General features: G+C 40.4%; 2 protein-coding genes across 2 annotated transcripts; both read left to right on the plus strand.

The window, feature by feature from the left end:
- Nucleotides 1–8,866: 8,866 nt before the first annotated feature.
- LOC133916789 (protein STRUBBELIG-RECEPTOR FAMILY 6-like) lies at nt 8,867–14,577 on the plus strand. The gene is made up of 16 exons (XM_062360628.1): nt 8,867–9,269; nt 10,113–10,245; nt 10,337–10,408; nt 10,493–10,567; nt 10,662–10,733; nt 10,820–10,891; nt 11,019–11,090; nt 11,179–11,244; nt 11,323–11,388; nt 11,463–11,749; nt 11,829–12,121; nt 12,388–12,659; nt 13,311–13,446; nt 13,728–13,858; nt 13,952–14,108; nt 14,207–14,577. The coding sequence occupies exons 1-16, from the start codon at nt 9,146–9,148 to the stop codon at nt 14,345–14,347; spliced, it is 2,169 nt and encodes a 722-aa protein (XP_062216612.1). The 5' UTR covers nt 8,867–9,145; the 3' UTR covers nt 14,348–14,577.
- A 1,155-nt stretch (nt 14,578–15,732) lies between these two features.
- LOC133916790 (15-cis-phytoene desaturase, chloroplastic/chromoplastic) lies at nt 15,733–23,008 on the plus strand. Its single transcript, XM_062360629.1, has 15 exons — nt 15,733–15,939; nt 16,516–16,782; nt 16,856–16,988; nt 17,106–17,194; nt 17,301–17,358; nt 17,858–18,013; nt 18,222–18,370; nt 18,731–18,850; nt 20,123–20,336; nt 20,409–20,511; nt 20,618–20,665; nt 20,861–20,906; nt 22,129–22,316; nt 22,426–22,588; nt 22,705–23,008. The coding sequence occupies exons 2-15, from the start codon at nt 16,579–16,581 to the stop codon at nt 22,768–22,770; spliced, it is 1,737 nt and encodes a 578-aa protein (XP_062216613.1). The 5' UTR covers nt 15,733–15,939; nt 16,516–16,578; the 3' UTR covers nt 22,771–23,008.
- Nucleotides 23,009–23,067: the final 59 nt, after the last annotated feature.

The raw sequence follows: 23,067 nt of genomic DNA on the forward strand, positions 1-23,067 counted from the left end.
TTACAGTCTCTAGTTTCCGTTGTAAGACACTTTTATTCTGTTCTCTTGGCAATGAAAAAAAGTTCCCGTTGTCGATTTTTTTCCTTTCCCAAACTAAGCAAATATGTTAAGATTTGCTGATAAATACCCAAGGATTAGATCTAACAAGGATTTGACAAAGTTAGGCCATGTTTGGATGGGAGGAATTCCAAAGAAATTCTAAAGGAATGTGTTCCTGCGGAAAGGCTTTGCACTTCAGCGTTTGAAACGAAAGAATGACAACTTCCATTAATGAGGAACGGCTCCCTTTACTGTACGAAACGTAAGAAAGAAAACATCCACTAAAGCTCTTAGTTTTTCTTCTTTCACTGGGATTAGTCCCAACAGCTTCACTTCAGGAATGATATTTTCGTCGTGAAGGGATTTTCGTTCCTTTCAGCGTTTTAACGGTTTTCTTTTACGATTCTCTTTACGATAGGATTCTCAGAGTCATTCCTTTCAGAATGAGATTATCACTCATTTTTCTTCGCATTTTCTTTTGAAGAGAAGCGGTTGTAAGTAAGAGAAAATAAAAGAAATATGAACAGAGAAAATAATTGAGAAAAGAATCAAATAAAAGAAATATGATTAGATGGTCAAAGACTGAGGCAACCGAACGCATAGGGGCGTTACTGAGTGCGTTATCTAGTGGGTTCATGCGTCAATGGGCTATGAATTAATACCATGAAGTCTTGTTCCTTTGTAGATTCCTTCCATCTCACTCAAAGCTCTTGATTTTTTTTTTCCAACAATCCAAACAGTCTAAACTTTCTATTTCTATATTTTAAATTTCTATACTTGTTTTTCACCCCCATACTATTCTTGCATTTTTCAATTTTCCTTTATTTTACCTTCCTTTATTCTAAACGGAGCCTTAGCAGGTGGAGGTTAGATCACTAGATAGCTTGAACTTTTTCAGTGGGCCCGCTTAAACAATTAACTCGCTCCCTGTAAGCGTATCTCAGTCTTCGATCTGCACATACTTGTAATAAACATATCGTCCTGATTCATCGTCTTCGGTCATGAGCTCATGATCAATGATGCAGCTCTGAGAGCAGAACCAGGGTGATGACTGCGGCCTGCCCAAGTTTTGGGAAAGCGGTATTGCATTATGCTTCACTTGGAACCTTTTTTTAGACAACTTGGTAGCTGCGCTGAGGTCCCAGCAAGGTCAAGACAGAGGCCCACACCAAGCTTACCATCTAATACAGCTGAATTAGAGCATCTCCAAGAGAGATCCTATTTGCTTCTCTATAGGTAAATTTAAAGATTTTTGATTAAAAAAGACTCTCCAACAGCTCCTAAAATGATTCCCTATTTTTACCGACTCCCTAAACACACTCCCGTCATCTCCAAATCTACCGAACCAACTTCGTTCCCAATATCTTCCCCCGCCGGGTTCCCACGCGCTGGACGCGTGTTTCCTCCCCTTTCCCGAGCCAACCCGAAACCCAATCAGCGGCTCCCGCCCTCCCGCCGCGCGCTCCCACCGCCGCGACGTCTTCCGCGCTCCCCACCGCGACGACTTCCGCGCCGTGGACGCCCCGACGCGCGCTCCCACCACCGCGACAACTTTCCCGCTGTCGACGCCTCGACCGCGACAACCCCGCCCTCCCGCCACGACCCCCGCCCGGGCCGGTCCCCTTCCTCCTCCTTCCCTTTGCAAGGTCAACGACCCACCTCCTAGGGTATGAACATGTCCCTTTCTCCCTCCCTTAGAAAAAATCTTTGTGATTGTTAGCTGTGTGCTATAGTGCTTTTAATTTTGTGCCGGTTTAGTGGGTACAAGGTATTCTGAAGGAATAATTTGTGATGGAACGAAGAGATGAACGCTTTGTTCTAATTTTGGTCTCAGCTCCAGCTTTGCAGTGGTTTCCTGTGATGATTAGAACTTGCAAGGGGAAAAAATGTTTATAGTTTTTTTTTTGCTTTTAATTTGCTTTGCAACAGAGTAGTACTTGGAATAAAGCAAATGCGTAATTGATCTGATTTCATTTTGGGACAGTGTATGTTCTTGTTCGGTAGGCTGACATAACATGACACTTTGAATTTGTGTCATAATATTGCATTTTGTTGTGAGCATCTCTAGATTGTGTAAACTCTTGAGTATGCTGGAGAAATGCCTATCAACACTTCTAATTTGTGGACTTCCTTTTGGTATTACACATTCAGATGTTAGTAATAAAATGCCCTTCCTTAACCTTTGCATTTCTAAATTTAATAAGCAACTTCGTAGGTGTAATTTGTCCATTCATACTTGTATCATTTCTTAGTTTTACAAATTAGTATGGACTACCATGTCTAGGCTTCACCATTTTTTGTTCTTGAGATGTTCACTCCTGTGTTGGAGCATAAGAATATAGAGTTGTAACTGAACTAAGAATTGTGTGCACTTCTAGAATAACTGAGTAGAATATCTGAATGTAAATATACAATATTCAGTTTTGTTAGATTTCAACAATTATACAAAGGGATAGACAAAATTAGTTAACGCGTGAGAAATGTTATTCCAAGTACCCAGAATCCATATGCATTTAAAGCTGCAAAGTGCCATTTTTCAGCCGTTTGGGAAATTTTGGTGGAGTTCAGTCATTGTATTCAGTATGTGTTGAAAATGACTTAAATGTCTTGCATAGTTATCCTGTATAGTGTTGTAAAACAATTGACATTTTTTATGAATTTAATAGGAACTATAGACGGAAGTGGATATTATTCTACCTTGATGAATGAGGAGAGCGATGAACTGGTTTGAGATGAATTGAGTAGCCCACATAAGGAGCAAGTTTTCATACTGCATTTTGTAGGGGGAACAACACCGGCAACCATGGAAACTGGAGCTGTTGTGTGCCTGGTTATTATTCTTCTATTCTAACTTATGCACTAATTGTAGGTGACATATCCAAACATGATGGAATAGTTTAGTACACGCAGCTGAAGAAATACATTCAACTTGCAGCAATTGCAAGTTGAAGCTAGTGCTTCACCGTGGCGTGCAGTTTATCAGTCAAGTTGTTGCTTGCAAATTTCAATTGCTGGTGTTTGAAGTCTGAACTTCCATACACCACACTCATAAGTTTTAAGCCCATGAACTTGTCTGTTTACAGCTCGAGGCAAGGGTGTTCAATCGTGAGCTTGTGCTGGAGGTTTTCTGCTTGAATGATTTTGTTGCTGTTGTAATGATAGTGGTTCATGCTTTTAGCATTTGTCCTGTCCATATGTAACACTGATTTGCACACCTGCATGTACGTAGAAGTTTCTAAATCTTTTCTACCATTGCCGTATTTCCAACTTACAATGGGCAAATGACTGTACCAGAGATGTTCACATAGGAAGGTGACTGACAGAACTCTTAGCACATGCAAAGTTTCAAATTATAATGGGTTACCACTACCGCAGTAACACAATAATGGTAAAACTAAAATTGGACAAATCTTGAAGCAGTATGAAGAATCAATCCCTGTGCTACGTATTTTCCCAAAAAATTATCGTTAATATTGGTCTCCATGACGATGCCACAGGTGCTCCACTAGGTCAGTTTGAAGCTGTGAATGAATTTCGTTATCCTTATTTTTTTTTAGTTTCAATGAACTCATGAAGTTCAAACGTATCTTCATGGGAAGGTTCTAATTTTTCTCCTACTTGATCATAATTAAAGTCTTCTGGTCCTTACTCCCGCTCATCTTCAACGATCATGTTATGCATAATTACACAAGCTCTCATAATTTGTTTGAGTGTGTCTTGATCCTAAAATCGTGTTGTTTCTCGAACAATGGCAAAACGAGATTGTAGAACTCCAAATACTCATTCCACGTCATTCCTAACCGATTCTTGAGCTTTTGCGAAATATTTCTTCTTATTCCTTAGTGGATATGATATTGTCTTTATAAAAGTGGCCTATGTAGGATATATGTCATCTGTAAGGTAATATCCTATTATATAATCATGATCATTGATGGTATAATTCACTTTTGGAGCGTGACCTTCAGCTAGCTTCATAAAGAGTGGGGAGCATTGAAGAACATTGATATCATTGTGAGACCCAGGTAAACCAAAGAAAGCATACCAAATCCAGAGATCTTGTGAAACAACGGCTTCTAGAATTATTGTAGGCTCGTGAATATGTCCGCTGTACATACCTTTCCATGCAACCGGATAATTCTTCCACTTCCAATGCATACAATCAATGGATCCTAACATTTCCGGAAAACCTCTTGCCGCTCCAAGTGCAAGTAATCTAGTAGTATCATTCTTATTTGGTGATCTCAAATACTCATCTCCAAATACTTTAATAATAGATTTGACAAGCCTTTTCAGACTATCTATAGCAGTACTTTCTCCGATACGAACATAATCATCCGTAGCATTCGCTGCTATTCCATTTGTTAGCATACAGAATGATACGGTAATCTTTTGCAAACAACTAAACCCAAGTTTACCGGTTGCATTCCTTTTCTGCACAAAGTAGTCATCATGTTCTTCTACAGCACGCATTATACGTACAAACAGAGAACGTCTCATTCTAAACCTGTATGGGTATGATAAGAATGAGCCATACATATCATGATCTACAACAAAGACCAATAAAAATATATGTACTGATTACAAACCTGCGTCTGAACAAAGTAGGATCGCACATAGGATCATCCGAGCAGTAGTCTTCATACAGTCTCAAATGCACTGCTTCTCTGTTTCGATGAACTACTTAATGCCCAAGGACAGCTCCGCCATGGTGCGGTTCCTTGTCAAGATGATATTGATTGTGTGCTACGTGTGCTGTAGCAATAATGAATTCATCGTCATCATTTGATGACGATGAATCCAAGACCTCTTGCATAAGAAAGCTACGGCGACTCATTGCAAAACAGATCTATTTCTCCTCGCTTGCTGCTCGGGATCGAGGCGTGGCGTCGCTCTGGAATCGACGGCGTGACCTGGCGTGACGATCCCAGCGACGCATCAAGCGTGCAACAGCAAGCAACGGTGGGCGACGAAGTAGCACACGCCACAGCGCAGTAGCACGCAACGCGTCGCGACACAACGTTGTACAACGCGGCAACACGCTCTTCCAACAGCACGCGGCAGAGGGCGGCGTTGGAAGGAAGACGAGAGGGGCGGTGCTGGAAGGCAGGACCGGTGCCAGGAGAAGATGCGTGTGCGTACGTATGACCGAGTGAGCGATTGGTAGTTGCCTACGTGGATGGATTTAAAATATATAGTCAAAAATAGGGTATCTACCGGAGGAGAAAAGATTTAGGGAGCAAATATTTTTAGATGCCTCCCTGTATGGAAATATAAGAAACCAATTAGAGAGTCTCTTGAAGATGCTCTTAACTAGTCTGTGTACAAGTGTGATTGTTTAGGGTCATCGCTGTACATCTTGTTAGGAAATATTCAGCTGAATAATTGCAGTTGTATGTTCGATGTCTGTCTAAGTGTCTAACATTAGCATATTGTGATCTTGGCTGGGCATGTACAATGCTAATCTAATTGGGATGCATATCAGGAGTAGTAAGAAGTACAATATGGAGCGAGCTTATTAATCCGAATAATTTCAGCTTTTTTAGGAGAACAGAATAGTTTCAGTTGCAAGACATCATTTCTCTGTCGACGATAGCAGGTCCACAGTCCGAGTCTTTGACGGTTCGCGACACGTTCGTAATGCCAGCACAATCGGACGAGAGCGGATAGCCCCATTCCATGGGCTGATGAGCGGATTGCCATTCTGCGGGAGGCCCTATTTGTCGAGCGTCCGAAAGTTTTGGCCAATCGGCCCACTGCGCGTTCCTCTGCATTTGGAAGGTGTCAGACAATCGGCTCATTAATCCGAATAGTTTCGGCCAATCGACAAATAACCAACAATCTAGTGTAGTTTGGTTATGCTCATCCAAATAAAACCACCTTACATGTCCTCTTACTGCCTAGACATGATAAATAGTACAGTAATTCTATAACTCGTCATGATATCCAAACTGAACAGTTGGTCAATCATCACTGAAAATGCAGGCTCCCGGTGAGCACAATTGAAGAACTCACATTAAACTGAGTCGCCTGGAGTAGTTAAGCCTAAATAACGTGCCACGAAAATGCATTCCATGTTTCCAGAGAGAAGGCTAACAAAGAAGCCGAATGTACAGTACCAGTGCAGCTCATATACTAATGAAGAAACTCTCTTGCCGTACGTCGATAGATATGTCGGAACTTCCATTCGGTGCCATGCAAATCCTCGGCAGCGTGAAGATGAGTGATTTTTTTTTTTTGAGGAACCAAGGTACTGAATGTTGTGCCTCGTATTGCAGACTATGACCTCCGAATCCTGATTGTGGACACGTTCCTATCGATTCATACATGATGTGTCGCATTGCTCAATGGAAGTTAGTTGGCATGTCTCAAAAGAACAGATCCCCAAGTCGCATGGGGAAGAAAGACTGAAACAAAGGATAAAAATCTAGTATACTAGAACAAAGAGTGAGACCAAACTTGCAACAGTTAAAAACCACATGAACATCAATCACAGCGCCAACAACCTCACGGAGCCACAGTCCACCAAACCTAATCAGGATTCAGAGGCCACAGTCCAACAACCTTCTTTGGGCGGGGTAAACTTAATTAGTTTGTACGACCAATCCAGCATTAGCGACAACGAGAGTGGCATGTGTCAATCAAGGAGCGCACGTACAGCCATGTTCTGTCCCATTTGCAGCACCTTGGGAGACTTGGACACATGTCCCGGCAGCCAGGTCATCCATAAACCTAGCAGCATTGCTCCACCCCGACCCGTGAGGATGATGTCTCAAAAATCTTGTGAAGAAGTTTGCAAAAGATTACGGCAGTCACTGAACGCATCCACCTATTCTTCTCAATACGAACTTTTTGCATCCTTGCCGAGGAGACTAGACACTGAAGAAGACAGTGTTGAAAGTATAGTCCTGGTGCTGGTGGTTGCGGAGTTACAATCTGAAAGTCTGAACCCAAGCTGGAAACTCCTATAGTCCCACATGATGCGAATCCTGGAGAGACACGGGGTGTGCTTTTTTGAGCAACAAGTTTCATGCCAACAAGAGTTGCTTGCACGGCGTTCATGAAAGATAATCTCCATCTAAAACCTTTTCAGCTCCCATCAGTAGTGCTCGCCAGGTATGAAACATTCCGAAAAGCTGCTTGTTTACATGGCCGATAACCATTTCGCTCGATGCGTGCGGGCGTGGAGCGACGCCATTGGTGGTGCTGAGAAGGTCGTTGTCTCGCAAACCGAGTGCTTCGGGATTAGATTAGCATCAGGATGTCCTTACACTGCGCTGCTGTTTGGTAGCATGTTGCTGTCCACCTCTAGCTAGGATTATCCTCCAAGAACGACAGAGAAGAAAACTCTAGCTAGGATTACGTTGAGCTGGAAACTTTTTTATCCGCTGCCGATGGGGTAATGAATGTCGTCTTTGCCCTTGCTCTGCTCCTGTTCATACCTTCTGCATCGCTTCGTGAGCGCAGAACAAGAGTCGTGGCACAGGGATGCATGGACAGCACAACAGTATGGAGAGCATGCATGCCATGCCGTCATGAGATGCGGACCTGAGAGCATCTCTAGGACTAAAAATATTTTCACCAGAGAATTTTCATTTTCTTTAGTACTTTAATAAATTTTTTTTACGATTTTCGTCACGAAGGAATTCTCAAATTCATTTTCTTCAAGATAAAATTCTCTATTTTTTTACAAATTTAAAAGAAGACCGTTAGAAATAAAAGAATAAAGAAAATATAAATAGAGACGAAAATCGAAAAGAGAACTAAATAAAAAGAATATATTTAAAGATGGGTCTACGAGTCACGACTGGCTCTTGTTCCCGTGTTTTTCGCTGCTGTTGGTGTATTAATCCTTGCGCACACAGAGTTTGACCTTCGAAAACACTTTTGTTTTCTTAAGCAAGAAAGAACCCCAGGACTAGTAGGATCCAGCTCCACTCCAAAAAAATAAAATAAAAGGATCCAGCTTGTTGTCAAGATGGAAGGGCACACTTCAATCTCCCACGTACACAAGTGTGCCACGTATTTCAATTTTGTTTTACAATTGTTTTCTTAAAAATACCAAAATTTTATGCATCCCTGCCACATTTCAGTGAAAAATTCAGCGAAATTACTAAAATTTGTAAAATTTTGGTTATTTTAATCCGTCCACTTTGTTGATTCCATATATCAATGAAATTTTTTTCTAAAATTAGATATACAAAATTTTAATCCTGCCACACGCAGATCGAAACTAGAAGGTCGCACCCTTGGATCATCATTGCAGGGTGAAGAAGGGAAAAAAAAACTCGCATCGCATCACTGCATGCATATGACGTAGGAGCACGGCATCTGAGAAAGAAGCTTTCTGATTGTAGTACAGAAAACAAAGCGACCTGTTCAGTATAGCAGATGCTATGCGGTGCCACATGTGTTCTTCTTTCTGAAGGATGTATAGCCTGGAGTGCTGTACTAGTACGACGAAACAAAGCACCGCCCATCGGGCTGACAAATAACAGAATAATCTGCGGTTTGGTGTACTAATTTTTGTATTCTATAACCTCTGTCGCAGCTGGGAAGCAGGGGCCAAATTCCTCTGGCGCTGACCACAACGGATACTGCCTGCTCAAGCTGGAAGGCACGTTCGCATGGAGAGAGAGAGAGAGAGAGACCTAATAATCTAATATTGAAGGGGTAATGGCCTTTGTCCATCCCAATAATTGCCATCCGCTGTTGAGTGCCCTATGAGTTTCATGGCTGCATTCTTGATGAGAAACGGCTGGCTTTTTCTCTCTTTTTTAGGAAAAGAATCCTATTTTCTACCTGACTAACCCTTTCCGACGATGCAAATCACGAAAGTGCCCCTGAAAGGGACACCGGTAATTGACCTCATCACACCCGGGCTCTTGTCTCGTCGCGGCTCTCTGGTGCCAGCTGCTGCTGTGCTAGTTTCCAATGCGCAATTCATGGTTGAGACGCGGCAGCAAGATCTGAAAAGAGTGGGGGGTGTTAAGTCAATTGGATTTGGAGGAGCCTAATAACGAAGGCAACATCTCCAAGTCAAGAAGGCACTTTCTTTTGCATATCTAGGGGGGAGAGAGTGCGCCGGAGGAGAGCATTGTTGTGCGAGATGGGAAGGAGGAGGGGAGGTGGCGGAATGGTGGATGTGGCGTGGTTGATGCTACTCCTGGGAGGCGGCTGCATTTGGCCCCAGGGACAGATCTTCGTTGCTGCAGACACCGACCCTAATGATCGTGAGCGAGAGCCTCAAATCTTCTCTATTTTTTTTTCCTTCAATACAACTGTTCTTTTGTTTTACAGTTACTGGATTGCTCTGTAGAGTTCTTTTTGATATTTTTTTAAATCTCTGTTTGGTAGCTTTAGTTGAGATAAAAATGAGATGTTTCTTTCAGTGTTTCCACCAGATGGGTTGTTCTTGGTACTATGCTCTGGTTGATTCGGAACGAGTGTTTGGAATTGCTTTCTTCTAACCAAATCTTGCTTGGTTTCTTTTCGTTATCCCCCCCCCCCACCCAGTTTTGTGGTTATTATTTGTTTTTTTACAAGTTAGGTTGCGAAAGTCTGTGCTTTGTGCAAGAATGCTCTGGATTTAGATCCTTTCTACATTGTGGACAAGATGTTGCGTGAATTTCGGCTGTTTGTTCACTCAAAAGATCATGAATTTTATTTTTTTATTTTTTCCTGATAGTTTTGATTGGGAAAAACGAGTCGCTTTGGGGATTTCCCCTTGGTGTTTGTATTTCCTTTCTGCCCCTGATGTGGTTTGCTGGTGCTAGCAATACTTGAACTCAAATTACTATTTTTAGACTATTGCAATCTAGTCTTGATGGAGTTGGTGAGGTACATGAGCGATATGTGGTTATGTTTTTTTTTTTTGGGGGGGGGGGGGGGGGTGTATGGGGTGAGCAGGTAATTTTTGCCTAATTGCCTTCGTGTTTTACCCCGTTAGCTGCCATTTCTATGTTAATCTGATTCCATGCATAGGCATATCTTGCTATTCCAATTTTGCAAATGAACTGGGCTTTTGAATGACACGTCCTATCTACTGTTCTTACTTTTGGCTCTCTTACATGCAGTTACTGCCCTCAATACACTCTTTACTAGTCTGAATTCTCCTGGCCAGCTCAAAGGTTGGCAGGCAAATGGCGGTGATCCTTGTGGCCAATCATGGCAGGGCATCACTTGCTCAGGATCAGGGGTCACTGAAATGTGAGCCTTTCCACGCAATACAGCTGCTAGCAGCCTACCGCAGCTTCATTTCTTACTCTCTTAGTATGTTTCCCTTTGTTTGATGCTGTAGCAAATTGTCAAGCTTGGGACTCTCCGGGAATTTGGCCTACAATATGAATAACTTGGGCTCGTTAGTTGAGCTGTGAGTGCCCAATTCTATCTTTCGCTCATCCTTTTTGGTGTGGGCGTTCAATTGATAATCATCCCATATCAATTATCGTTGCAGTGACATGAGCCAAAACAACCTTGGTAGTGGAAGCCAGATACAGTACAATCTTCCCACTAATAAGCTTGAGAAGCTGTAAGTTCCTAGAATGATATCGTGCATTTGAAATTTTTTCTTAACTATTCTGGTGGCATGGCTGTTTAGACTTTAGATGGTTCTTGTTTTGCAGCAATCTTGCAGGAAACCAGTTTGGTGGAAATATACCCTACTCGATTTTCACAATGTCTAATCTTAAGTATTTGTGAGTATCTTTGCTATCAGGAGTCATTTTCCCTTAAAATGTGTATAATCTGGAAGGTCTAAAACAGTTTTTCTTTCTATATGCAGAAACCTTAATCATAACCAATTACAAGGAAATATGACCGACGTATTTTCCAACCTTTATAGTTTGACAACACTGTGAGTACTTCTTTGTGGGCATTGTCAAACGGGTCTTAAGTTGTGTCGTAAAATCCTAAATCCCTCATTTTTGTTCATACTCACTGTGTTTTTATTCTCTTATCATTCTTTATCTAATATGATGCAGGGATCTCTCCTTTAATTCTCTTACTGGTGACCTACCACAAAGTTTCACTGGATTGTCAAGCCTGAAACATTTGTAAGAAAGGACACATGTGGATTTATTTTCATCCCCTAGACATGAGTTATTAGAGTGCCTTGCATTAACCCATTCCTTTTCTTCTCAGATATTTGCAGAACAATCAATTTACAGGTTATATCAATGTCCTAGCTAATCTCCCCCTTGATGATCTGTAAGTAATCAACTTTGTGATTCATTGGTGCTTTATCTACATATGCAGTACCATATCTGATATCTTGCTTACCTATAGGAATGTTGCAAGCAATCGTTTCACTGGTTGGATTCCTAGTCAACTTAAGAAGATAAATAGTCTACAGTGAGTTCTTTCGACTTCTTGACATGCAACTGCTAAAGAGCTATATCTTGAACTAATACGCTTCTTGTGTATAGGACTGATGGAAATTCTTGGAGCACAGGACCAGCACCACCACCGCCTCCATATACAGCTCCTCCTCCTCCAAACCGTCTCCCAGGTCAGAACAATGATGGTTCATCAAGTTCCGGTGGAAGATCTGGGATAGGTGGTGGAGGTGTAGCAGGAATTATCATATCATTGCTGGTTGTTGGAGCAGTTGTTGCATTCTTTGTGATAAAAAGAAGACGACGCAAAGCTGCAATGGAAGAGCACTTTGAACAGCACCAGCCATTCACTTCATTCCCTTCAAACGAAGTTAAAGGTCAGTTCTCTGGATGATTGTCACGCTTGAGAGATGCTTTCCCAGTTTTAACTAATTATGCAGGCATCTTCTTATACAGATGTTGCAGACATGAAGCCTATAGAAGAGTCTACCAAAATAGACATAGAATCTTTGCCTTCCTCTGCTTCAGTTAGTCTGAAACCACCCCCAAAGATAGAACGCCACAAGTCATTTGATGATGATGATTTTTCAAACAAGCTTGTCACAAAGAAAAGCAATACAACACCTATAAAGGCAACTGTTTATTCAGTTGCAGATCTTCAGATGGCAACAGACAGCTTCAGCTTCGACAACCTTGTTGGAGAGGGTACTTTTGGACGTGTTTACAGAGCACAGTTCAACAATGGAAAGGTATGCTATATATCCTCATGTCACAATTTTTATGTATTTCTGAAAGTACATGAAAATTTTATTTACTTTCTGTAATGTCTTTGAAACTGGGGCTAATATTTTTAGTCCTGGGTAGTGTGGTTGCTTTTTCTGCAATAGGCCTTTATGTAACATATCAGTTTTCCTGTTCTAATATTTGTCCTTTTGCTTTACAAAGTATCGTGGCAGTGGAAAACAGAAGTTGAACCATTTGAATATATGTCACTTTTCTTGTTTACTCTATTCAGGTTCTGGCCATCAAGAAACTAGACAGTACTGTGATGCCATTCCAATCATCTGATGACTTTGCTGAACTGGTCTCAAACATTTCAAAATTACACCATCCAAATCTCAATGAGCTTGTGGGCTATTGCATGGAACATGGACAACACTTGCTTGTGTATGATTTCCACAGGAATGGATCGCTTCATGATCTACTCCACCTTTCAGAAGAATACAGCAAGCCACTCAGCTGGAACTCTCGTGTCAAGATTGCACTAGGCTCTGCCCGTTCACTGGAGTAAGTGGAAAATGAACTCTTTATATTTTGGCAATCTTGATGGTATGATATTGAGTGTACATGCTATTTTAGCATTGTACATGATTTTGAATATTGTACAAGTTTCATGTCTTGTGTTTCCCAATCCAACTGGACAGGAAAAGGGCCTTGTTTATTTTCATCCATACTTAGTTGCATATATAACTTATTGCTGACTTCACAACTTAAATTTGTTATCTTATTGTTAGTGACAATCAAATTAACTGTATTTCTGTTGACCATATCATGCTATCTGAATCTCTGAGCTGGGAGCATCTTTGTGTATCATGCATAGGCTTTTTTGATGCATGTCTTTCACTCGGACTATTGGTTAAATGTTGTCAAAATATTACTTACTGAATGATTTAAGAACTTGCTTCAATGATTATGAACTTCACTCGGATTATTGGTTAAACATTGTCAAAATATTACCTACTGAATGATTTAAGAACTTGCTTCAATGATTATTGTTCATTATGTGATATACCGTAACTGTTCCTTTTGAAATATGTAGACCTCTTATCATTTCCCACTGATATATAATTCGTAGGTACCTTCATGAAATATGTTCTCCATCCATCGTCCATAAGAATTTCAACCTCTTATCATTTCCCATTGATATATAATTCGTAGGTACCTTCATGAAATATGTTCTCCATCCATCGTCCATAAGAATTTCAAGTCATCCAACATTTTACTGGACTCGGAATTCAATCCACACCTTTCAGATGCTGGACTTGCAAGCTTTATTCCTGATGCTGAATTCCAGGTAAGCTCTGTTCATTACACTCTTGCCTCCATTTTAAGAGGACTGATTGCATAGCTGCGTGTAAAATAAATTCATTACATGGAGAGCTCTTGGATTGCTAAGCTATCAAAAAATCAATTTAACGAGACTACAAAGCTGCCACAATGATTTACACCAACCTACACTGATGAGAAAAAACATCTTCTTTATGCTCTTGGTTATTTAGGTATGCATGCGCACAATTCTAACCTAGCATTTTGCATACTACGGCTCACTAATGATTACTGTCAAATAAACTTCAGGCAGCAGAACAAAGTGCCGGATACACTGCCCCAGAGGTGGACATGACTGGTCAGTACACCCTCAAGAGTGATGTCTACAGCTTTGGAGTTGTCATGCTTGAGCTATTGACGGGACGTAGGCCTTTCGACAGGTACACTCTCATCACCAGTTTTCAGCTTTCGAATAGTTATAAATTTGGTGATTGATGATCCTTTATCTCATTACGTGACTGTTTGCGTTACAGCTCTAGACCCAGGTCAGAGCAGTCACTCGTGCGGTGGGCGACTCCCCAGCTGCATGACATTGATGCGTTGGACAGGATGGTCGATCCTGCACTCAAGGGTCTGTACCCAGCCAAATCTCTGTCCCGATTTGCTGACGTGCTCGCCCTTTGTGTCCAGGTAGGAGTTCCATTCTCCATCTATGCAGACTAGTCACGTGAAGCAAACATATCCATCTAAATAATCTCTGAACCTTGTGGACCAAATTCTTGTTGCAGTCTGAACCAGAATTCAGGCCACCAATGTCAGAGGTGGTGCAAGCATTGGTTCGGCTTGTTCAGAGGGCCAACATGACCAAGAGAATGCTCGATGGAGACACTTCTCGACGAACAGATGACCAGGACCAAGATTTCATATGACAGAAGCAATATTCGATCCTTTCTGTACATCCCAGGTTGTATTTATTTTATTCGCCTAGCGCCCAGCGAGAGAAAAATGGAAGAAGAAAACAGGAAACTTTGTTGGATTCGTTAGTATCTAATCACAGGTTTTTCTTGGTAACAAAGGATCGGTGTTCTATGATTGTATCGTGTCTTCAAAACAGTACCTTGGTCGTGCATTAATCCATTCTGTTAGATTCTTTGGCTAAGATTATATTACAAATGCATTAGATAAACAAAACTATGGTGTCAAGTTTGCTGAATGTTAAAACATCAAGTAGTCTCATTACTGATGCATCAGCTGAGAACAAGATGCATCAAATTATCGGAACTTTGGCGGGTATGACCTTGAATCTGTTCTACCAAATCTCTTCCACTTAGCATTCCCTTATTATAAGATGCATATATGGTTTATACAAAAAAAAAACACGAGGGGAAAACTAGTGTTTCAGGATAAGCTGCCGTTTTTATACTCTGACGAAAACACCACCTCAAGGCTCAAGCAGGTCATTTCCTGGACAGATCTGCAGGAACGCCCAGGTCTCAGGTCGGAAATCGCTGGCCCAGGCAGGCTTCGTGCCAAGCCCCTTTTTTTTTGGGCCAATCCGGACTTTTCGGAAACTTTTTACGAAAATAGCCGTCCAGGCCCATCACGTCTAGCCCGCTGGGCTCGGTTTGTGTTATATATTTATTTATGAGCTTTTTTTATTTTTATATTTCGAAAATAAAAATAAAAAATAGATATCTATTTCAAAAAATTATAAAAATATGCCACTACCTGTTGGAAAAGCGATGGTTGCCTATCGCCCTTCCAATGAGTAATAGATTTAAAAAATAAACTCGTCACTTTCTGACGAGGGACATGTTAAAAAATAAAAAAATTATGTTCCATTGCTCCTAAAATTAAAAATATTATTCGAATTATTATGAAATTTTTTATAGTGTAGATGATACTTAGGATCTAGTTCTCCAAAAAAAAATTAGACTGTGTACAATGAAAATTTTCTTTTTTTTCTCATTGTAAAAGTAGTTGTTTGAGTTGAAATTTTCGGAAAGCTAGATTATAGCATCCTCTACATAATATATTTTCTTCATAATTTTTCATAACTATTTCGATATTATTTTGAATTTTAAGAACACTAAAATATTATATTTTTATTTTTAAGCTGTTACCGGTTGGATGTGCCTATCATCCTTCCAACCAGCGAAGGGCGACAATAGCATATTTAAAAAAAAAATTCAAACAGATATCTATTTTACAAATTTTAATTTTCGAAATGTAAAAATAAAAAATTCTTTATTTTTGACGGAGAAAAACCGAATTCAGTGATAGCGGCTTGACGGTATATACCACGGAAGCGTAGAGCGCAGCAGGCGCCAAAAGGCATCCTCCACCACCACACATCCTCCTCACCCTCGCCCCGCCGTGCTCGTCCCTTTCCACCGCCCCACCCCCTCGCGTCAGAGCCCGAACTCCTCGCACCTGCTGGACTCAACTCCGCCACTCCCGCCTCGCATCGCCTCGCCTCGCATAGTTGCCGTCGCCGCTTCCCTCCCCTCTTCCTCCGCCGGTAAGTCAGTCACTCGCTCCCGTGATGGCGCAGCGTTTCTCGCTAATCCTGTGCGCAGGCGCGATCCGGTTCCCTCGTGCTAATGGGATGGGTTGGAGCGCTGCCTGCAAGTGGGGGAAAATAAAGCCGGAGAAATGGGGATGTTTCTTAGGGTTTGGATTTTAAAGGCTTTGGAGATTTGCAATTGTTTGGGAAACTGGCAGACGGCAGCTAGTCAGTGCCAGTTGCGTGGGATAGATAGAGTGCGCTTGCTGGGGGCAGTAGCTTAGTGGTGGTTTGGTGGATACTGGAGACTGGGAGATACTGCGGAGAATAGAGGAATTGCACCTATCAAATGATCTGAGCTTTAGAGGTTAGAGGGAGATAGTGTTAGTTTAATCTCTGGTGCTGGTGCTGCGAAACGGCCTACAAGAGGTCCAAATTGTGTTTTCTGTATTCTTTGCCTCATTGTTAATTGTTTTCAGCAAAGGATGACTTTATTACCAACCTGGATCAATTTAATTGTGATACTTGGCTCACGTTAATAACAAAGGACCCCACGAACTATGTGTTTGATGGCTTCTCTTTATTATGCAGTCTTCCTCCTGTGCTTATTGGTTAAAGCAGAGCTGATAACCATTCATCAAGAGTTGGTTCAGTATGGATACTGGCTACCTGTCATCTATGAACCTTACTGGGGCTAACCAAGCAAGATCTTTTGCGGGTCAACTTCCTGCTCAGAGATGCTTCACAATTGACACTATCCAAGCACCGAAAAGTAGTCGCCATATGAACTTTCCCGTGAAATCTCTTGTCTTAAGGAACAAAGGAAAAAGATTACACCGTAGACTTGGTGCTTTGCAGGTTCGTCTTTGTTCTCCATTTTCATATTTTTTTCACAGGATTTCTAGTGAAAATATGATTGGCTTTTCTGCAGGTTGTCTGCCAGGATTTTCCAAGACCTCCACTAGAAAGCACAATAAACTTTATGGAAGCTGGACAGCTCTCTTCATTTTTCAGAAACAGTGAACGGCCCAGTAAACCATTACAGATCGTGATTGCTGGTGCAGGTCTGATGTAATTCATGATTAATGTTCTACTAGATGAATAACTTTAGGAAATTAGTTAACTTCAAGGGAAAACATGATTGGCTGTTAGCTTATTAGTTTGTGACATGACTTTTACAGGATTAGCTGGTCTATCAACGGCGAAATATCTAGCAGATGCTGGTCATAAACCCATATTGCTTGAGGCAAGAGATGTTTTGGGTGGAAAGGTCTGATAGTTACTTACATGATTGCTTATCGCGTTCTGAATAGCTTGCATTCACAATTTTGATTAGTTGTTCTATGATTTTTTTTTTGGGTTTATGCGTTAAACAGGTAGCTGCTTGGAAGGATGAAGATGGAGATTGGTACGAGACCGGGCTTCATATTTTTTGTAAGTTATAGTTCTGTTCCTCTGAGGTTGTCTTCATGATATTCGTTATTTAGGCTATTTATATTAGAAGAGTATATGTCATGTTTGATGTTTTTTTACGAATATTTAAAATTTTAAAGCATACCCTTACACAAACTTCTAAGGATAATCACAGTTTTCTTGTGTGTATCATGCTTCCATTTTTTATGTTGCCTGGAATTTCTTTTAGATGTATTTTCTACATAACCATTATTGAGAAAGGAATTTCTTATTAAATTACAAACAGTGCCAAACTCTTCAAGCCTGAAAAAGTTGCAGACTACTAACTTATACAGTAGTACAAATTGTAATGTTATTTACAACATTGTTGACCCATAATATCCATAATGCCATATTGCCATAGTTGAATATATGTTTTGTTGTTCTCAAGAACACTGGACTGCCATCATTCTCTTCCTAGCATACACATGACACTTTTCATTGTGTGTTTGTATGTAACCATGTACCTTTTTGGTTTAAGTTGGAGCTTATCCCAACATACAGAATTTGTTTGGTGAGCTTGGTATTGAGGATCGTTTGCAATGGAAGGAACACTCCATGATATTTGCCATGCCGAACAAGCAAGGGGAATTCAGCCGGTTTGATTTCCCAGAATCTTTGCCAGCACCTTTAAATGGTAAGATTATACACAACATTGGAGTTGTTGCGAAAGATTCCCTAGAGAATTCAGAAATGCATTCTAGTGTTAATTCCCTCATTTTGCTAATATATGAACGCTATTAGGGGGTTTGTTTGTGGCTGCAATAACACTAATAAGTCATGACCATTGAGCTTTACTCTGCTTATTGATGTCAGATAATCATTCACTACATGTGCTTTTATAGGAATATGGGCCATACTGAGAAACAATGAAATGCTTACCTGGCCGGAGAAGGTGAAGTTTGCTATTGGACTTTTGCCAGCAATGGTTGGTGGCCAACCTTATGTTGAAGCTCAAGATGGCTTAACTGTTTCAGAGTGGATGAAAAAGCAGGTATGAGTTCAATGTCTCAGTTAGACTAGTCTTTCTGTACAAGACATGCTGCCATCTCATCAGTACTAGAGAACTTGTTTGCCAATAAATTTCTTCCTTTTCTTGTCATATTCTTTGAGAAGAAGCATAGCTAGGTCTGTAAATGAAAATGCTTCATATGCTCAAGTTCTTATCTTATATTTTGTCCTAAACCCGTTTCTGTGCAAGTTTAGGCTTGAACAATGCTTATAGGTGTATACATATCAGGCATTTGTCAAATTTGGTTTCACCTTTTCTCATTTGGAATACAGATGTTGATATATCTTTCTTTTTTTTATGTGGAGCCCTATGGTGCCTGATACAATTATTTGATCAGCACAGGGTGTTCCTGATCGAGTGAATGATGAGGTTTTTATTGCAATGTCCAAGGCACTCAATTTCATAAATCCTGATGAGTTATCGATGCAGTGCATTTTGATTGCTTTAAATCGATTTCTTCAGGTACAGCTTTTGTTGCTCTATATAATTGTGTAATATTCTAGTTACCTCTTCTGTTTGAATAAATAGCTTGCATATGTGGATTCTTTCTGTCTTTCTTGCCTAATTCTTTGTTCACTTCAGAAAATGCTAAATATGCATTTGCACATTGAAGATAGTTGACCAAAGGCATTTCGCCCCGGCGCCCCGCTTTTATTGAAAGCACTGAAGTTTCGGTGGGGTTGCCAGCTTTACCATCAGCTCGCATCATCACCGAACACCAGAATTTTTGCTCCCCCCACCACAGGAAATCAGCCTCTGAAACACAGCTCCATCTAACCTAACTCCAGCTATCAAACTAGACTACCAGCCCTCTCCGTCTTCGGGCTCGCCTGCCTTCACGAGTTTCAACTCAAATCTCTTGGTCTGCGCGCTTCGTCAACAACCCCTTTGATTAGAGGTTATCTTTGCTCTACTACTTGCTGCTATTGCAGCATGTTGAGTCCTATTTTCATTTTTTCTAGTTCAAATTCCTTGTTTTCCGTTGTGTCCGTCCATTCAAGTCCACACATATACTCTTCCAGTTCGTCTTAACCGTGCGTATCCACAAATTCTGTCAGTCAGCGAATTGCTTCTTTTGTTTTGTGGTTAGCTAAGTCCCATCGATTTGGCTATGCGACCTTGCCTTCTTGGTCCTTTCGTAGCCGTCTTGCTACACATCATGATCAATGGCCCCCTTCGTCGTCATCACAATCTTGTCTCACTGCTTGCCGTCTTGCAGTTGTAATTTCTCTATCCTCCATTTGGCTTGATTTGACACATCTCACTATTATCGTTGTGTTCAAAGTCTAAAGCAAGATTCATAATTGAGGTATTTGTTGAAGTGCGGGTTGTAAAGGCAATACCCTCTTGTGGAGGAGTTTGTTTTGCATCGACATTGTTCAAGAGTTGCACGCCTCGACTACATCTTCGATATCGGACTTTGGATGTTTTTTTTTTTTCTAGTGCTTAGTGTCAACTCTTCAAATGCAATGTCATTGCATTCACGTTGCATTAGAGTCATCTCCTAGTCCTAGGGTTTCCCCCATCCACCTCTATTAGTGCCCATTGGGCCTCAATGTATCTATCCATCATTTGTTCATCTATACAAACTTAACAGTTCTTCCCACCTTCTCTCATTTTTTTTAATATAATACCACAGTAGGGGCCTCCCCTATTGTTTTGCTCAAAAAAAAAATACACATTGAAGATACCATGCGAGTCTTTTGAAAAAGACTACTTTGTGTGAATGTGCAGGAGAAGCATGGTTCCAAAATGGCATTCTTGGATGGAAATCCGCCTGAAAGACTATGCATGCCTATAGTTGATCACATTCAGTCTAGGGGTGGTGAGGTCCGCCTGAATTCTCGTATTAAGAAAATAGAGCTGAATCCTGATGGAACTGTGAAACACTTTGCACTTAGCGATGGAACCCAAATAACTGGAGATGCTTATGTTTTTGCAACACCAGGTGTGATTTGTTTCCAAGAATTCTTGTTTCCTGTTCAGCTATTCAATTAAACTGACTAGCCTGTGGATTTAGTTGATATCTTGAAGCTTCTTGTACCTCAAGAGTGGAGAGAAATTTCTTATTTCAAGAAGCTGGAGAAGTTGGTGGGAGTTCCTGTTATCAATGTTCATATATGGTTAGTTGAATTGGAAATATGACTTTTTTTGTGTTTTGTGCATATGCTTCTTTGTCGTGTATTTCTGAAGTATTGCTGATTATTTCTGTTATTTTTAATATCTCAGGTTTGACAGAAAGCTGAAGAACACATATGACAACCTTCTTTTCAGCAGGTAAACATTTGATCATATTGTGCTTCCTGTTGTTGCTCATGCTTTTTTTTTTTGTGTACTACAACTATATTTTCAATCAAAATGTCTCATGCCCTATTCAAATTGCGCACATTCTATCTACAAGTTTGAATATGACCTTTTTTGTAAAATTAAATATTGTATGCCCCTTATATAATCTCGTTCCATTTTTTTCAGGAGTTCACTTTTGAGTGTCTATGCAGACATGTCAGTAACCTGCAAGGTACTAATTTGAAGGCCCTATTAGGGTGCGTTTGGTTAGAGGGCGAGGTTGGATGGGATAGAGTTATCTATGTTTTTCTATTTGGTTAGGATGGATGGGATGAGCTATTTTTTGTTTGGTTGGTGGGATTAGGGTGGATAGGATAAGCTAATTTTTTGTTTGGTTGGTGGGATTAGAGTGGATAGAATGATCTATTCATATTTATATGCATTCCATAAGTTTTTTGATGAATCTATGCAAGTTTGAATTTGTTTAAATTCAAATTAAATTAAAAAAAGAATATCACATGAAATGATAAAAATGCATATAAATAGAGCATTACAAAGAAACTCACTTTTTCACCATATAACTTAGGGTTAGAAATATTTTTATAAATTAGTATATTACATGAGAAGAATATTAGTGGATTTTTCTAGATTTTTGGAAATTTATTTGAGACATTAAAAATTGTTAGAAGTTATAAAAATAGCCTTCTTTGCAGAATTTTAATTAAATATTGGTTCATATTTTTTGGATCGAACCAATTAAAACGGATTGCTAGTGAGCTCTAGTTTGCTCATACCCACGTTTACAATTTTTAGACTATTCTTATATTTCCAAATAAAATTGAGAGTTAATTGAAAATTACGAACGCACATGTACAGAACATACAAGCACAGGAGCGAAGCTGGACGGCTCCATCCGGCCGTTTTGCCTGGATCGATCGATCCATCATCTTGTGCGAATATTCGTCGTTGTGGCTGCCCCATCCAACCATCCCTCCATCCAAACACCACGTTCTAGTGCATGGCCATATCCCGGACTGCTGGATCCATTGAACCAAACACACCGTTAGTATTCCATAGGTGCTATCTTACTCATGTAGGCCTCTTGCGTTATTTCTAGGGGCTCCATGACCTTCATGTGTATCATGCAATGACTACCTGAAATTTTCTATACTAACTAGAAGGTCTAAAGGTGCACTTGATAAGGAATACATTATTAAATGGAAAGATATATATTTTGCGCATTACAAATTTCAGTCATCTGCGCACGTATATGTATTGAAAGTGGAGTTCTTTTATCGTTGCTAACATGTCAATAGAGGTTGCATTGTAGATTTGATGAATCATGATAGTTCAGGAAACCAAGACATGTTTCATGAATCATGATAGGCCAAGTAGCTAAAGACATGAATGCACGCTCAACAATTTTCTTTCCTTTTGTTTGCAACTGTTTACAGGAATACTATGATCCAAACCGTTCGATGCTGGAGTTGGTCTTTGCTCCTGCAGAGGAATGGGTTGGACGAAGTGAAACTGAAATCATCGATGCAACTATGGAAGAGCTAGCAAAATTATTTCCTGACGAAATTGCTGCCGATCAAAGTAAAGCTAAGATTCTTAAGTACCATGTTGTGAAGACACCGAGGTGAGAATATTTTTCAAAGATCCTTTCCAATAGTTAATCATAAGTAGTTCTTATAGTTAATATGTGTTTTTTCCTTATATATTCATACTTTTCTGGCTTACTGTTGCAGATCTGTTTACAAAACCGTCCCAAATTGTGAACCTTGCCGACCTCTCCAAAGATCACCAATTGAAGGCTTCTACCTGGCTGGCGATTACACGAAGCAGAAATACTTGGCTTCCATGGAGGGTGCAATTTTATCTGGAAAACTTTGCGCCCAGTCTATAGTGCAGGTAAGTAATCACCATGGTTCTGGTTGCACATAAGCATCAGACTTCTATTGATTTCTTGGATCATTTTGATATGGTACATTTTTGCAGGCTAATTATTTATTATTTGTTGCTTTCAGGATTATAACATGCTCTCTCTCAGGGCCCAGAAAAACCTGCAATCCGAAATTCCTGTTGCTTCGTAGTTGTAGTTAGCATCATTCCCACTGGGGGCTATCATCGCCTGGTCATTTTCTATTTAGTGGGTACCCACCAACTACTCACGTAGGAGGAGGACCTTTACAATTCTGTAGAGTTGAATTGTGACTGAGTTGATATCATATTGGGAAAATGAGATGTAAAACGACCTGCATAGCAATTCTTAGACCTTTGCAAAAGGAAAAGTGATAAAGAGATCGCAGATATTATCTTGCAGTACTTTCAGATGCTGCCTTCTATCTCACGTGGGGACTGCCCATTGTGTTTCAGTTAAGCGGAATCAG

Source organism: Phragmites australis, chromosome 4 (genome assembly GCF_958298935.1).
Source record: "Phragmites australis chromosome 4, lpPhrAust1.1, whole genome shotgun sequence".
In the NCBI taxonomy this organism is placed as follows: Eukaryota; Viridiplantae; Streptophyta; class Magnoliopsida; order Poales; family Poaceae; genus Phragmites; species Phragmites australis.

Coding starts and splice junctions, on each gene's coding strand:
- LOC133916790 (XM_062360629.1), top strand. CDS start 16,579: ATGGATACTGGCTACCTGTCATCTATGAACCTTACTGGGGCTAACCAA. Junction 16,783..16,855: donor GTAGACTTGGTGCTTTGCAG/GTTCGTCTTTGT, acceptor GCTTTTCTGCAG/GTTGTCTGCCAGGATTTTCC. Junction 18,014..18,221: donor TTTGCCAGCACCTTTAAATG/GTAAGATTATAC, acceptor GTGCTTTTATAG/GAATATGGGCCATACTGAGA.
- LOC133916789 (XM_062360628.1), top strand. CDS start 9,146: ATGGGAAGGAGGAGGGGAGGTGGCGGAATGGTGGATGTGGCGTGGTTG. Junction 12,660..13,310: donor GGCTCTGCCCGTTCACTGGA/GTAAGTGGAAAA, acceptor TATAATTCGTAG/GTACCTTCATGAAATATGTT. Junction 13,859..13,951: donor GGACGTAGGCCTTTCGACAG/GTACACTCTCAT, acceptor TTTGCGTTACAG/CTCTAGACCCAGGTCAGAGC.